The 13,652-nt window shown below is 39.8% G+C and overlaps 1 protein-coding gene across 1 annotated transcript; it reads right to left on the bottom strand.

Moving 5' to 3' along the window:
• Positions 1-1,171: 1,171 nt before the first annotated feature.
• CBX3 (chromobox 3) lies at positions 1,172-12,869 on the bottom strand. Its single transcript, XM_004418902.3, has 6 exons — positions 12,728-12,869; positions 11,534-11,585; positions 8,484-8,626; positions 5,820-5,982; positions 2,821-2,915; positions 1,172-2,459 (listed from the first exon to the last, which is right to left on the bottom strand). The coding sequence occupies exons 2-6, from the start codon at positions 11,555-11,557 to the stop codon at positions 2,333-2,335; spliced, it is 552 nt and encodes a 183-aa protein (XP_004418959.1). The 5' UTR covers positions 11,558-11,585; positions 12,728-12,869; the 3' UTR covers positions 1,172-2,332.
• Between the last annotated feature and the right edge of the window lie 783 nt (positions 12,870-13,652).

The following is a 13,652-nucleotide window of genomic DNA, read 5'->3' as shown; positions in this document are numbered from 1 at the left end:
ATCTAATAGCAAAAAACTACAAACTAAGTACTCACACCCACAGCAGTTGGTTAATTTGGGGAACCTCTATAATATAAACAGCCTACTATGCCCCTATTAAAAATAATCAATAAAACATTTTGATTATTAAATACAAGGCACTGTTCTAAAATGCCTCACATGCACACATTTCATCTTCATAGAAACCCATGATTTATCGATTTTATAGACGAGGAAACTGAGGAACAGAGAGATTAAGTAACTTGTTTCGAGACTGCTACACTGCTAGTTTTGAAGATGGAAGGGGCCAGGATCCAAGCAATGCAGACAGCCTCTAGACAGAAAAAGACAAGAAAACCGATTTTTGCCATCACGGCCTCTGGAAGGAACCAACACTGCTGATACCTTGACTTTTGCCCAGTGGGACTAATGTCAGACTTCTGACCTCTGGAACTGTTAACATAATAAATTTGTGTTAAGCCGTTAAGTTTGTAGCAATTTTTTACAGCACCAGTAAGAAACTAAGACAACATCATAAAGGATAATAAAAGTAATACATGGACAACATATTGTTTCTACAAATGCCCTTAAGTTTAATGTGGTGCCATCAATTTCTGTTATGAACAGGTTTTGTATCTATGAGCCCATTGTTGAGAGCAGTGCTAGGTCTAGAAGGAGATAAGTAATACACAACTTAGTATAGATATGATTTATGCTTTCTTAAAATTAAAATTTTTAACTTGAGGTACTGTTGACATACAACATATTAATTTCAGGTGTACAACATGATGATTCAGTATATCTATATATAGCAAAATGACCTCCTTTCTTCTTTATGGATTTTGGAAATTAGAAATCTAATTCAAGAGATCAGTCCTATTAGAACATCTAACATTTTTTAAATAGCTGTTTCCAAAACTAGCTTCTAAGTATCAAAATTTTACTTTAATAAAGCAAATTCCTCTTAGGCATCACATTAAACTAATTTTTGTCTCCCCAAAAGAAAAAATTTTGTGGAAAAGCAAATTCTAGTTAAGTTTGAGATTCCTAAGCTCAAAAGATCTAAGACATGTCACTCTAATACCTTAGTGGTATATGATTTATAAACAGGAAGGTAATTCAATAAATGTGTGTGGGTGTTTCTACTCCCACTATAAAGGCAATCAGATAAAGAAAAAAAAGTCTAATCACATAAAGGAATATAAAACTATTTATTGACCGTTTACCAGTATTTACAATAAAGTAAACAATATACAGTTGGATAACATTCTGACTACTACAAAGTTATTGTTTCTCCTGGCTTCTGCTGAACCAGTAACCCAAATACTGAGAAGTCTGAACCTACATGTAAGGAGTTAAGTTGGGATAAAGAAAACACATGCAGGTCGTGAGTTTAGATTACAAAAGTTTGTTCACCCATTTATTCCAGCAGGTCCTAAACTGCCAATATCTCTAACCGTCTGATTAGGTTTCCATGAATGAAGTCTTACACATTCCATGAATCATGTCCTTTTAGTCAATATAGTCCAAGGATTTCAACTTCTTATCAAGTTGGTTCACTAGAAGGAACCTTTAAATGTCCACTTAACTAAGCCTTGCTTGCCTAATTAAAACACACCAGGATCTGTCTAGTTTTCTCATTTGGGTGGGGAGGTTGTTGGTAATGATAAAATTTTCCTTTCAGGGTTTTGCAAATAAACTTGCATTTATATGACTGTAGATACAAATTCTGATATGGCTACTTTTAAATTTTCCAATTAATTACAAAATTACCTATTTAATTTGAAAGGTTAAGGCTTCTGGAAAAATTTCAATTAAACTTGAAGTGATTTATTTCTTAGGTTGCTCAAAATGTCGGCATCCCAGAAACGGGCTAATCTATGGTTGTGAAATGCCGTTTTGTTTTGGTGAATGTTTAAAAAAAGAAAGAAAAGAAAACCATTTACATATGCATTTTATGTATACACACAAAAAAACCCTAAATAAACAAAAAACCCCAAATGGTCCTTAGGCATACATGAGTTAAACACAAATTCTGATTGAGTTATGCCTATGGAGACTTTCCCCAACATTTAGAAAAGCTGTTCTCTAATGCAGAGGAAGTAATATACCATGGTATCAAATGTTCTTTTCTGATAAAGGAAGCAACTACAGAAAGCTTTTATTTGTTCAAAGTAACCAGTGCTATAGACGCAAAAAAACCCCCAACAACTCCCCCAATATTACTTCAAAACAAACATATCAAACTTGATTTTCATTAGAATGTAGTTATTTTTTCACACTAATAAACCAAAAAACCAAGATCAAGATTTTATATATATATATAAATATATATAAAAAGCAATGCAAATAATTATTGAGCTTCATCTTCTGGACAAGAATGCCAAGTTAGTCTCTCTTCATAAAAAGCAATTACAATTTGAGGACACTTCATATTTGCCTCTTTTGCCAGCACCAAGTCTGCCTCATCTGAATCTTTCCTGTCGAGAGGAAAAAAATATTCAGTTAAAAGTCTAAACTGTTTTGGTCAACTGAGACTCGTTCATTTAAGAAATCATAATTCAATCACAAAAGGTATTTAAGCGCTTCAGAAGGGTTATGTGGTAACTGTGGCTATGTTCCAATAAAACTTCATTTTCCAAAACAGGCCACAGTTTGCCAATCTTTGCTTTAAAACATCATTAGCAAAAGTTAACTGGAATCATCCTTTCAGCAGATAATTACTCTCTATCTAATGATGAAAACTATTTATAAAACCTTTCTTATATAAGGCTACATGAGATTTTGAAAAACATGTCTATTCGTACTTTAAAATATAAAAGCAACCACCTGCACACTTACCATTTCATGAGAAACATTAATTCTCCACTGCTGTCTGTGGCACCAATTATTCGTTCAGGATCAAGACCTCTGGCAAAGCCTCTTGGTTTATCAGCCTGTTGAAAAGAGGTTAAATGATTATTTATATAAATGTGTGCACACATTTTTCCACATAGCAAACTAATAATATTAACTTTCAATGTTTTCATGACAGTAGCTTTTAAAAAACTTTTCAATAGTGAAACAGAAATGTCTAGAGTTAAGAGCACATATTTAGCACTAGAACACACTGTAATTTCCATTAACTTTACAAGGAGAAAAAACAAATCTGGATGTCTAAAAGTACTCTGAACTGCAATCAAGAAAATTCTTCATCCAAAGCCATCAAGGGCAGAACTGTGCGCGTGCAAACAAAAAAACTAATCCCTTTATTTCTGGTAACTCTAATCAATTAGTAATTATAAATTCCTGAAAGTTAATATTTCAAGTTACTTCCAGGATTTTTTAGTCTAAATTATCCACTTTTTTTTTTTTTTTTTTTTTTTGGTGAGGAAGATTAGCCCTGAGCTAACATCTGTCGCCAATCCTCCTTTTTGCTGAGGAAGACCGGCTCTGGGCTAACATCCGTGCCGCCCATCGTCCTCCACTTTATATGGGAAGCCGCCACAGCATGGCTTGACACGCGGTGTGTGGGTGTCGCGGTGTGTGGGTGTGTGCCTGGGATCCGAACCCTAGCCGCCGCAGCGGAGCACGCGCACTTAACCACTACGCCACCGGGCCGGCCCCTCCACATATTTTTTTTGTGTGTGTGAGGAAGATCAGCCCTGAGCTAACATCTGCCAATCCTCCTCTTTTTGCTGAGGAAGACTGTCCCTGGGCTAACATCCGTGCCCATCTTCCTCCACTTTATATGGGACGCCACCACAGCATGGCTTGATAAGCGGTGTCAGTGCGCGCCCAGGATCCGAACCAGCGAACCCCGGGCCACCACAGCGGAGTGCACGCACTTAACCGCTTGTGCCACTGGGCCGGCCCCCCTCCACATATTTTTAAAGCACACACAAAATAGTCAAAACTTTAAAACTCAGACTAATGAGTATTGTAATCAATCTGAATTACAGAAAACCTTATAAACTACTTAGTGTAACCAGTGGTTCTCAAAGTGTGGTCTGAGGATCCCTGAGACCTTTTGGGGATGTCTATTTATTATCAAGGTGCTCTCTCTTCATTTACCTGTGACTTTATCAGCAAATCAAACACTGAAGTAGAACTGTCTTCTATTAAGCCAGACACTGAAGTTTGCAAAAACGTAAAATGCCCCTCTTCTCATTTAAAGTTATTTTTCATAAAGTTATGAATAACATGCAATAGGTTTTGTCATTCTTAACAGAATACAAATATTTCAGAAATTTCTATTTTAATTTCTAATACAGTTTAAGCAATGACAGTTATAACCCATATAAACAAAAGTTCTTTGGGATCCTCAGCGATTTTCTGGAGCGTAAAGGGGTCCTGAAACCAAAAATGTTTGAGAACTGTAGAGATCAACAAATCCTTCTTCCCTACCAGACTTTTATATTAATACCCCGTATCTCTGAAGTCAGACTGCTTAGGTTAGTTAGAATGAGGGCTCTAACAACCACTGTGTAGCTTTGAGGCAAGTTAACCTTCATGGTTCAGGTTCATTATCTATAAAATAGGAATAATGAGGGGCCAGCCCTGTGGCATAGCAGTTAAATGCTCGAGCTCCACTGCTGGTGGCCCAGGTTCAGATCCCGGGCACGCACTGATGCACTGCTTCTCAGGCCATGCTGTGGTGGCGTACCACATAAAGTGGAAGAAGACTGGCACGGATGTTAGCCCAGGGCCAGTCTTCCTCAGCAAAAAGAGGAGGACTGGCATGGACGTCAGCTCAGGGCTGATCTTCCTCACAAAGAAAAAAAAAGAGGAATAATTATGCTGTCTCACAGATATTTCATAGTATATGAAATGCAAATTAAGTTATTTAGAATACTGGCACATTGTAAGGGCTTGACATAGGATAACTATCATTATTCAACAGTGCTTTTGTTGAGCATGTGGTTGACTTTCAATTTATGTATACTAATTCTTAACATTGTTACCTTTTCGCTTTGCCTGATAAAGCATCCAGAACCAAATTTGTAGCCAACCTGTTTCTCATCTGTAAAATGGGGACAATACCTATAATCTTAATGGAGTTGTCACGAAGATTTAATGGACTATCTGTAGAGTCCTTGGCATTTAGTTCAAATGATTAAATTTTAAATTTAAAGGCCTTATCAATAAATCTGCATTGTATGTTTAGTCCTCAGGCCTAGATACTAATTCAGAACCAAGATCGTTTCCCAAATTGCCATGCTAGGCCAGCAGGCAGGGCAACTACAATGTTTTGAAGTTGAGTGTAGAAGCAAGGAGTTATGTGATTTGCCCAAAGCCACACAGACATTAGTAAAACAAAGACTAGATCAAAATACACATGTGGTGAATGAACTGATTATTCATGCCAATAAAACATACAAAATTTTTTATTACCAAAGATTATATACTTCAAAATCAAAGTACTGTTTGGGAATACTTGGGCAATACAAAGATCACAAGCCAAAGCACTTTTTGGTGGTCAATGCCACTAGTGGTTTACAATCAGGATGTGCTACATGGATCATTTTCATTGCATTTCAGTGATCTAATCTTAGTGTTCTTTGTATTTAATACTGCCTGTCATGGAACACAGGAAACTGATCAGGCATCAAACCCATGAATCCACTCAAAATAACATTAGCACAACAATTTAAGTGGTATAAGCACTTACTGCACATTTATACAAGGTAGGCTAAACCATGCCTATCCCTTTTGTCCTAAATATTAAGCATTTAAAAAGGCTTTTAAATGATATTTTAAAAGTATTTGAGTTTTTAAAAGTATCTTAAAAATATTTTTAAAAAATCAAGCCATCAACCTTTTACAAAAAGCCAGTCTGGTGGGCAATGTTTTATACTTACAGCATCTCTTTTCTTCTTTGATTTGCTATCATCAGACTCACTGTCAGATAAAGACTTTCTTTTTGTACCATCCTTTTCTTTACCAGCTTTTTGAGAATTAAGAAATGCTTCAATTAACTCTGGACAATCTAAATTTTCTTCAGGTTCCCAAGTATTGTCAGCACTGTTTTCAGTTAAAAAAAAAAAAAAAAAAGTTCATTCAGTAAAACATGGGTTCATCACCATCATCCAAATCCATTTAACATACATCTGAAAAAATGTCCTCTGTACTGCAGATGCTAACCGTTTCCTCCCTATCCTCCACATTCTTCTGAGACAACCCTGCTTCTACTTCCTTTTGTGTTTACTTTCACAGCCTCTACTAAGTGGGCAATCTGCTACATTACCTCCAAGTTAACAGAACCTGACTTTAGCAGAATAATTGGAGCTAATATTTTTCCAAGTTATGCAGACAACCCACTTCAGAATTTCTCTGGAAATTTTAAAAAATGTGGGTTCCTAGGCTGGCCCTGTGGCTTAGCAGTTAAGTGCGCGCGCTCCGCTGCTGGCGGCCCGGGTTTGGATCCCGGGCACGCACCGATGCACCGCTTCTCCGGCCATGCTGAGTACGTGTCCCACATACAGCAACTAGAAGGATGTGCAGCTATGACATACAACTATCTACTGGGGCTTTGGGGGAAAAAAACAAACAAAATTAAAAAAAAAAAAAAATGTGGGGTCCTGATTCCTACCCCAAATTACTTTGTCAGATTAATTAGATCTGCCTAGTGTTGCGGCCTCCAATACTGTGTGTGAAAACAACAATTCTGAGGCATTTTCAAATGTGAGACAGTATTTTCAATTTCTGCTGGGTGCTCAGAAATGATATACAGCAGGGGCTGGTAACCCAAAAGTCAAATCCAGCCTTTTGCATGGCTGATAAGCTAAGAATGATTTTTACACTTTTAATTGGTTGGGGAAAAATTTCAAAATGAAAACTATATGAAATCTGAATTTCAGGGCCCAGTAACAAAGTGTTAATTAGAAGACAGCCACACTCATTTTTTGAACGTAGTGTCTATTGCTGCTTTTGTACTACATTTGCCGAGCTGAGTAGCTGTGACAAGAGACCTATGGCACACAAAGCCTCAAGTATTTTACCACGTGCTTCTTTAGCGAAAAAGTTGGCCAACCTTTGATATAAGGCCGAGATGACCATTTCTGTGTGTTTTTCAGAACAGCTGGAATGAAAATGAGTATCAACTGCCAAATATGAAAGTAAGATCATCCTATACTAGTGATAGACTTGCTAACTCTGTGTGCTCTGATCCAAAAAGCCTTTACAGAACAAGATAGAATGAAATTAATCATTTTAGAGAGGGTGGGAAAGGTGCCATTAACCTCTAGTTACAACTTGGTCTGTGGATATCCTAGGACTCCAAAACTGGCAAATCTAAATTAGAGGGTAGAGGAGGACAAAAGAGCTGAAGTGGAGCCTCCGTTCTGTAGTTTCACTGTAGCCTTCTATTATTAACTAATACAGTATACTGCATATAGCAGGTTCTCAATCATACTAGTTGCCTTAAGTTTGGGAAGAAAGAGAGAGGAGTAGTTTCCTAATGTTTTGATGGGTAGGTCGTAGACAAACAGACTTTAATGTCTCATGGGATTCTTAAAAAAAACAAAAAACAAAAGCCTGTCTACCACATGAAGGTAATCAATTCTTTGGCAAATTGGTTAAATCTACTTTAGAAATAGTTCAGACTTATTTTTCCTTGGTTCTGCTATCTGCAGGAAATTCTTCTAGTGGTAAACTATGAACTTATGATATATACTTAGGGTCAACTAAGGGTACTAGAAGAATAAAATAGGGAAGCCTAAATCTTACAGTCAACTCATTATTCCCAAATTGCTATGGAGATGGCTTTAAAAGTGAATGTTGGGGGAAGTAGTAGATAACAGCTATTTGAAGCATCAGAATTTGACTACCATACTCCACATCTCCACCATGCTCGGAAAACTGCTGTCAATTTCCACCTATCCATTGTCAACAGTCACTGCCCATGGAGCCTAGATCTGTCTTGGTGGTATAAAGTAGAAGAATCCAAGTAGACTAGTACAGGATAAATGTAAGTGTATGAGTAAAATTTGTGCATGTAAGTTACTTACAATACATCTAACATTATCAAGAGTGATTATGAGAGCAATTAGTAATAAAGAACATGAGGAACTAGGGAGCTTAAAAAATGCCCAGATTCTACTTTTTAGAGATTAGGATACAATAAACCTAACATAGGACCTGGATTATGAGCACTTCTGTTTAAGATTCACTAATCTACACCATATAGCTTCAATGTTTTTTAGTGCCCTCTGTATGTACAGTAGGTATTCTAATTAGTACAAAATCCAACTACATTAAAATGCATTACTTACATAGTAAACTGCACTCTAATTCTATAAATTTGACTCTCCAACGTAATCAACTAACCTCAAATCTGCTTAGTTACAACACTGGGCTAAAGACTTGGCTCTTTTTAAATAGATATCAAACAAGATACCCTGGATTAAAGGTATCTTTAAATTTGAAGACACCTATGTGAAAACCGATAAAAGATCTCAGGCTAAAAAAAAATTTTAAATGCAACTTAGGTGCAGTTAAACATACAATAAAAGGAGATTTCTTACTCTGTAAATCCCTTCCACTTCAGGAAATACTCCACCTTCCCATTCACTACGCGTCGATCCAGGACTTTTTCCACCACAAATTCTTCAGGCTCTGCCTCTTCGACTTTTTTACTCTTTCCATTCTGTTTCTTTCCCATTTTTTGCTAAAACAAAAGAAATTTAAGAACCAACTTTTTAAATTTTTGAGTACATTTTAAAGGCTAAATTGCTTAATCGTTGCATCTGACATCTAAATTTTTACTTCTATATCCCAGGACAGACAACTTCTGAAAAGATAAAAGTCACTGGACAATCAATAAAATAAAGGCATGCTTAATCCTGTTGCTTTAGCTCAACCCTAACACCCACCACCCTTCACTGAAATAATACAATCAAAAACACTATCTGGAAAATACTGTTATGTTTTCCTACTCTTATTTCTATCTAGTCTACAAGACCAAATTTACTCAAATTTTCACTCATTTTAACTACAACACAGCAACCCCAACTAGAAAGTATTAGAGGATGACACAGAGGAAAGTAAGTAGCAGCGACAGGCTTTACTAAGTGAACCACAGACCCATTACAACTACAGCCCCCAAACACTAAGATCCCCTTTCCCAATTCAAACAGCAACGTTAAAAGCCTCAACAATATAGAAAAAAGGGAACTGCAGAACGAAAACACAGTTCAGAATCCTGATATCAATTGCAGGGTCAACCAAGGAGACCTTTTTAATAAGTTAAAAAGGACAGATTATTTTTCCATAATCTCTGTAGACAGTATTACTGACCACTTGGGACAAAGCTATAATGCTGTCACTTCAAGAGGCCAAAATGCTGGATTATTTTTATTCTCTGTGAAAAAAATCCTGCTTTCTTCATTTCTCAAGAGAAAGAGTCTAAACTGGTAGCCAACGAAATTCACTTCAAACAAGTTTTTAGGTTTCTTTCTTGCATAACACTATTTGAGAGAAGCAGACCAGGCTCAACCTGCCATATTCTAATAACTCAGATTTGTTACAAGGATTAAAAATGAATAAATTTTTTAAAAAGAGAAATGGTTAATTAGGAGAGACTAAGGGGGTAAAACCTCAAATGTTATGTTCGTTTTAAAATTATTTCATCTTAAAGCTGCTATTAAAAAAAAATCCTAATTGCCTAGTTACTAAAGTCATCCCTCAATATAGCATATAAGTTAACAGCAATGCCTCAAGATTGCAAAAGGACATTAAAACCATGTAGTCATTTAGAGGTACACATACACACAAAGAAATAAAAATCTTCTGGAATTAAAAAAAATGCAGCAAACATCCGATTTTGTTGGATACCATCTCCAAGTCAGGCCTTACAATTTCCATTAATCAAGATACTTGGGTATTGCACCCCGTCAGATAGCTTTCTGCTTCTGTTCAGTAAAAGCAAGTTAAGAATGGTAGTAGGAAGAGTGGAGAAAAATTGGTGTAGACAAAAGCTTATTAGATACTGATCCTAGATGAAAACCAGAACAGCTATGTCCATGAAGGTAAGAGGTTAACAGAATAAAGAGGATGACCAAAATAAACACAGAAAATGAAAAGGACAAAAATACTAAGAAAAAAATTGGCATAAAAAATGAAGTATTTACTACTATGGCACTCAAGCTAATTTCAAGGGCTCATTTGTTTCTTTTCAAAAGAAAATTCATTCACTTTACCATTTAAATTATAGCACACATCTCACAACACTATTTTAAAATGAAAAGTCAAATAAAAACTTTTAAAGTTGTCAATATGTGATCCTCTACAAAAGAATATTTAAATACCAGTAAGTTACAGACATTGAAAAGTATCAAATTATATGCAAAAGCAACTTAATTTTAATGGAATCATCTATTTGCTTGCTTTCTGTATCTATACTCATCCTCAAAGCCTCATGAACAGCTAGTTCCCTTCCCCACCAATACTTGAAGAACAGAGGTGTTCATAAAGTCAATTTATTATCTCTACTTTCCTTTACTGATTATGGAATTTGAAGGACACTTTCATCCTGAGGGGGCACAGAACATGCTAAGAGCTGTTCCCACTGATGGCTTTGATGGAACCATTTGTGCCACAGAGACTCACCACATAGGCTTTATAGTTGTTTTTGTTTCCCAGGAAATTTGACTTAAATGGGCAAACCTATGATGGCACAAATTAAAATCACCAACTTGCCCTTTTTATTGTGAAACCCAACAGACAATACAAACTAAAACCAAATGTCTTGCTTTATTTAGATATTAACACTCACCTTTATATGCTTTCGATTATTATTAACGCAGTGTTAGAATTAAATACTGTGCGAACCGTAACTGAATTTCGTGTTTTTTTTAAACTTGTAACTTGACATGGCTTTTACACATTTGCAGAACTTGTAATGAAGCCTGAGAATGCAAACTTTGGATTTAAGAAACTGCTAGAGACAAAAAATTGCTCGAAAGATCGAGTCTTTTCTCCTTCCTGGACATACATGATTGTGTTCATTTTGTGTATTACCAGAACACTGCAATTATTTAATTTTAAGGCCCATCTGACTTTAGAATAAGCAAGTCTGAAATATGACAACGTGATGAAAGTAATTTGGAAGATTCACTTTCTGCCCCAATCTAAGTGTACAAGGTGCCTGTTTTTGACACTGGGCAATACTGAAAATACTTGCTTTCTCTAGAATTCAGTACAGTCATTTAGGGAATATTATGCCAATCAACAAGACTACTGCTTTCTCTATGCTTGTAACATATTCTTCCATGTTACATAAATTTGTGCATTTTTGTTTCAAGATAAAAATACTCATTAAAATTCACATTGTGCTATCCTCCCAAGATTAGGTTTCTTTAAATGAATTAAAACACTATCAAGGCAAGTCAGTAAATATCTCAATCTAACGACTTCGTTTTGGCCCCTAATTCTCCCCATAACAACACTGGGGAGAGAGGGGACTGGGGAATACATATAGATGTAAATTTCTGAACCACAGAGACGCAAAGTTATAATTTTTGGGGAAAAAATTTTGAGTTAGATCCTTACATATTTCAGGTTTTCATTAACTTACCAATGTAGTTTTATTGGAGGCCATTTTTTATTGCAGACTTGAAGAGCTATTACTAGAAAAACGCATGACAGTTAAAAGGAAGTTTGCACGACACAAAAAAGGTAGCTAAAAACAAGTTTTGTTTGGATTCCAACCCCCACCTATGTAGCGCATATTATCAAACATGTATACAAATCCATACAGAAGCAGATTTAAGCTCCTGCGTAAATTATTAGAGAAAATATGCCTGAGAATATATCAGTGTTCTAACAGCGAGTCTAGAAAACCTTACTGAGGTCATTGGGACTTGAAACAGCTTCGCTGGCCGAAAAACAATAGACAAATATGTTTTTTCAATTCAAATGCCATTTATACATATTCAGTATTCTTTACAAAATGGCCAAATATTTTGGTTCAAAATCGGACAATTTCCTAAACTACCGTGAATTTTTCGTCGAGACCTCTTAACAGTCCAAAGAGTCGCCTATGTAATCCCAACTTGGTTTCTTCTTAGAAACCCTCCCTCTTCCCAATCACTAGTTAAAACACTAAAGGAAAAACACACTGAGATGCTTCAGGCCCATTTCGTGCCACTTTTGAAAACAAGTCACCTCTTCGGTACGTCCATCTGCTCCCAAGCCCCAGGCCCCACCCTGCTGAATGCGGCCTAGACGCCGGGCGCCCGCCCCCCACCCGGGAGCGCGGGCCTCGTGGTCAGCGCATCCGCGGGGAGAAACAAAGGCCGCGCGCGGGGGCTCAAGGGCACTGCGCCACGAGGCTCGCGCCTCGCCCCCGGCGGCGGCCACATAACGGAGCGCCCGCCGCAGCCTCCGGGAAGCGGGCCGCGCGGATGCGGGAGAATGCACCGCCCTCCCTGGAGGCCCCAGTCGCCGGCCAAGCCCGGGAGGGGGAGGAGGGCCCCTCATCGTGATCCGGGATGGGGGAGGGGAAAGGAAAATGCGCTTTGTCTAGAAATAAGGCGACTGTCGCCACGACTCTCCACCTTCTCGGGGACAGTCTCGTCCCCCACTTAACTACAGGCGTCGGCGCAGCGCCAGGCCCGCCGCGGGGTCTCCGCTCGCCTCTCCGCTCCTTCCCACCAGCTCCCGACTCGGGGTCGGGCGGGAAGCAGGGGCCAGGGGGTGGACCTGGGGCGCATGTGGTATGTTAAGCGCCACCACCGAGTGAGAGCTAGAGAGAAAGAAAGACACCGACTTCACCGCCTCCGAGCTGCTCCGCGTCCCGGGTCTGCAGCGTCTCCGGCCCTGCGCGCCTCCAGCCCTGCGCGCCTCCAGCTCCAGCCACATCCGAGGGGGAGGGGGCTGGGGAGCAGCGCGCGGGGCGGCCGCCGGGGGGGGGAGGGGGAGGGTGGCACCGCCCACGCCGGGCGGCCGCCAGGGGCGGGGCAGGGGGCGCGCGCCCGGCGGGGGGGAGGGGCCGCGCGGCGCCGCGCCCGCCGGGAGCCCGGGCCCAGGGGGCGGGGGCAGAGCGGTGGCGACAGCGGCACTTACCGTTCGCGGCGTGGCGCCTGGTGGTCCCCGGAGGGGAGGGAGAGGGAAGGAGGGGCAAGGACGGTGTCCAGAGTCCTCTCGGCGGAGGCGTTTTTGCTTCGCAGCAGCAGCCGCTGGCGCCAAAACCGGACTCCGCCCACTTCCTCGCCCCTGGGGGTGCGTGCCTCCAAACGTTGGGGGTGAGGGGATGAAGATAAATTTGGGTGGGGGGAATCGGAAACTGAGAAAGAGTGCCCCTTTCGGACCACTCTTTGCAAAGACCTTGTCTGAACCCGAGGGGTCAGTCCCAAAGACGTCGGCCAGGGTTAGGTTGGTGGAGGGTGAAGTGTAATTTGTTGACTACAGTCGCTTCGGGTGTTTCCGGAAGGGGCCGAGTCAGTCCTCGGCGCAGGGGAAGGGGGTGGGGGAGGGAAAACGCAGGGGGGAGGCTACAAAGATTTTTATGGCGGGAGAACGGGGGCGAGGGGGGGCGGACTATCAACGGCGTTGCTGCAGGGACCACCTCCTGGGCTGAGGGGGCTGGACCTGAGAGCTGCGGATTAAGCTCCTCCCGGCTGCGTTCATTTCAAACTGCGCGACCGTTTCTTACCTGCCCTGCGCTAAGGCGGGGGCTGGACCCAATTCGGAGA

The sequence above is a fragment of the Ceratotherium simum genome, chromosome 1 (assembly GCF_057802395.1).
Source record: "Ceratotherium simum simum isolate JZ-2026a chromosome 1, ASM5780239v1, whole genome shotgun sequence".
In the NCBI taxonomy this organism is placed as follows: Eukaryota; Metazoa; Chordata; class Mammalia; order Perissodactyla; family Rhinocerotidae; genus Ceratotherium; species Ceratotherium simum.
This window is presented reverse-complemented; position numbering and strand designations above follow the sequence as displayed.

Bases quoted from the DNA above. Each gene is read 5' to 3' on its own strand.
- CBX3 (XM_004418902.3), bottom strand. From the start codon at position 11,557: ATGGCCTCCAATAAAACTACATTG. The intron at 2,916-5,819 runs GTAAGTATAAAA...TCTTTTCAACAG, and splicing joins CAAAGAAGAAAAGAGATGCT to GCTGATAAACCAAGAGGCTT. The intron at 2,460-2,820 runs GTAAGTGTGCAG...TCCTCTCGACAG, and splicing joins TTAATGTTTCTCATGAAATG to GAAAGATTCAGATGAGGCAG.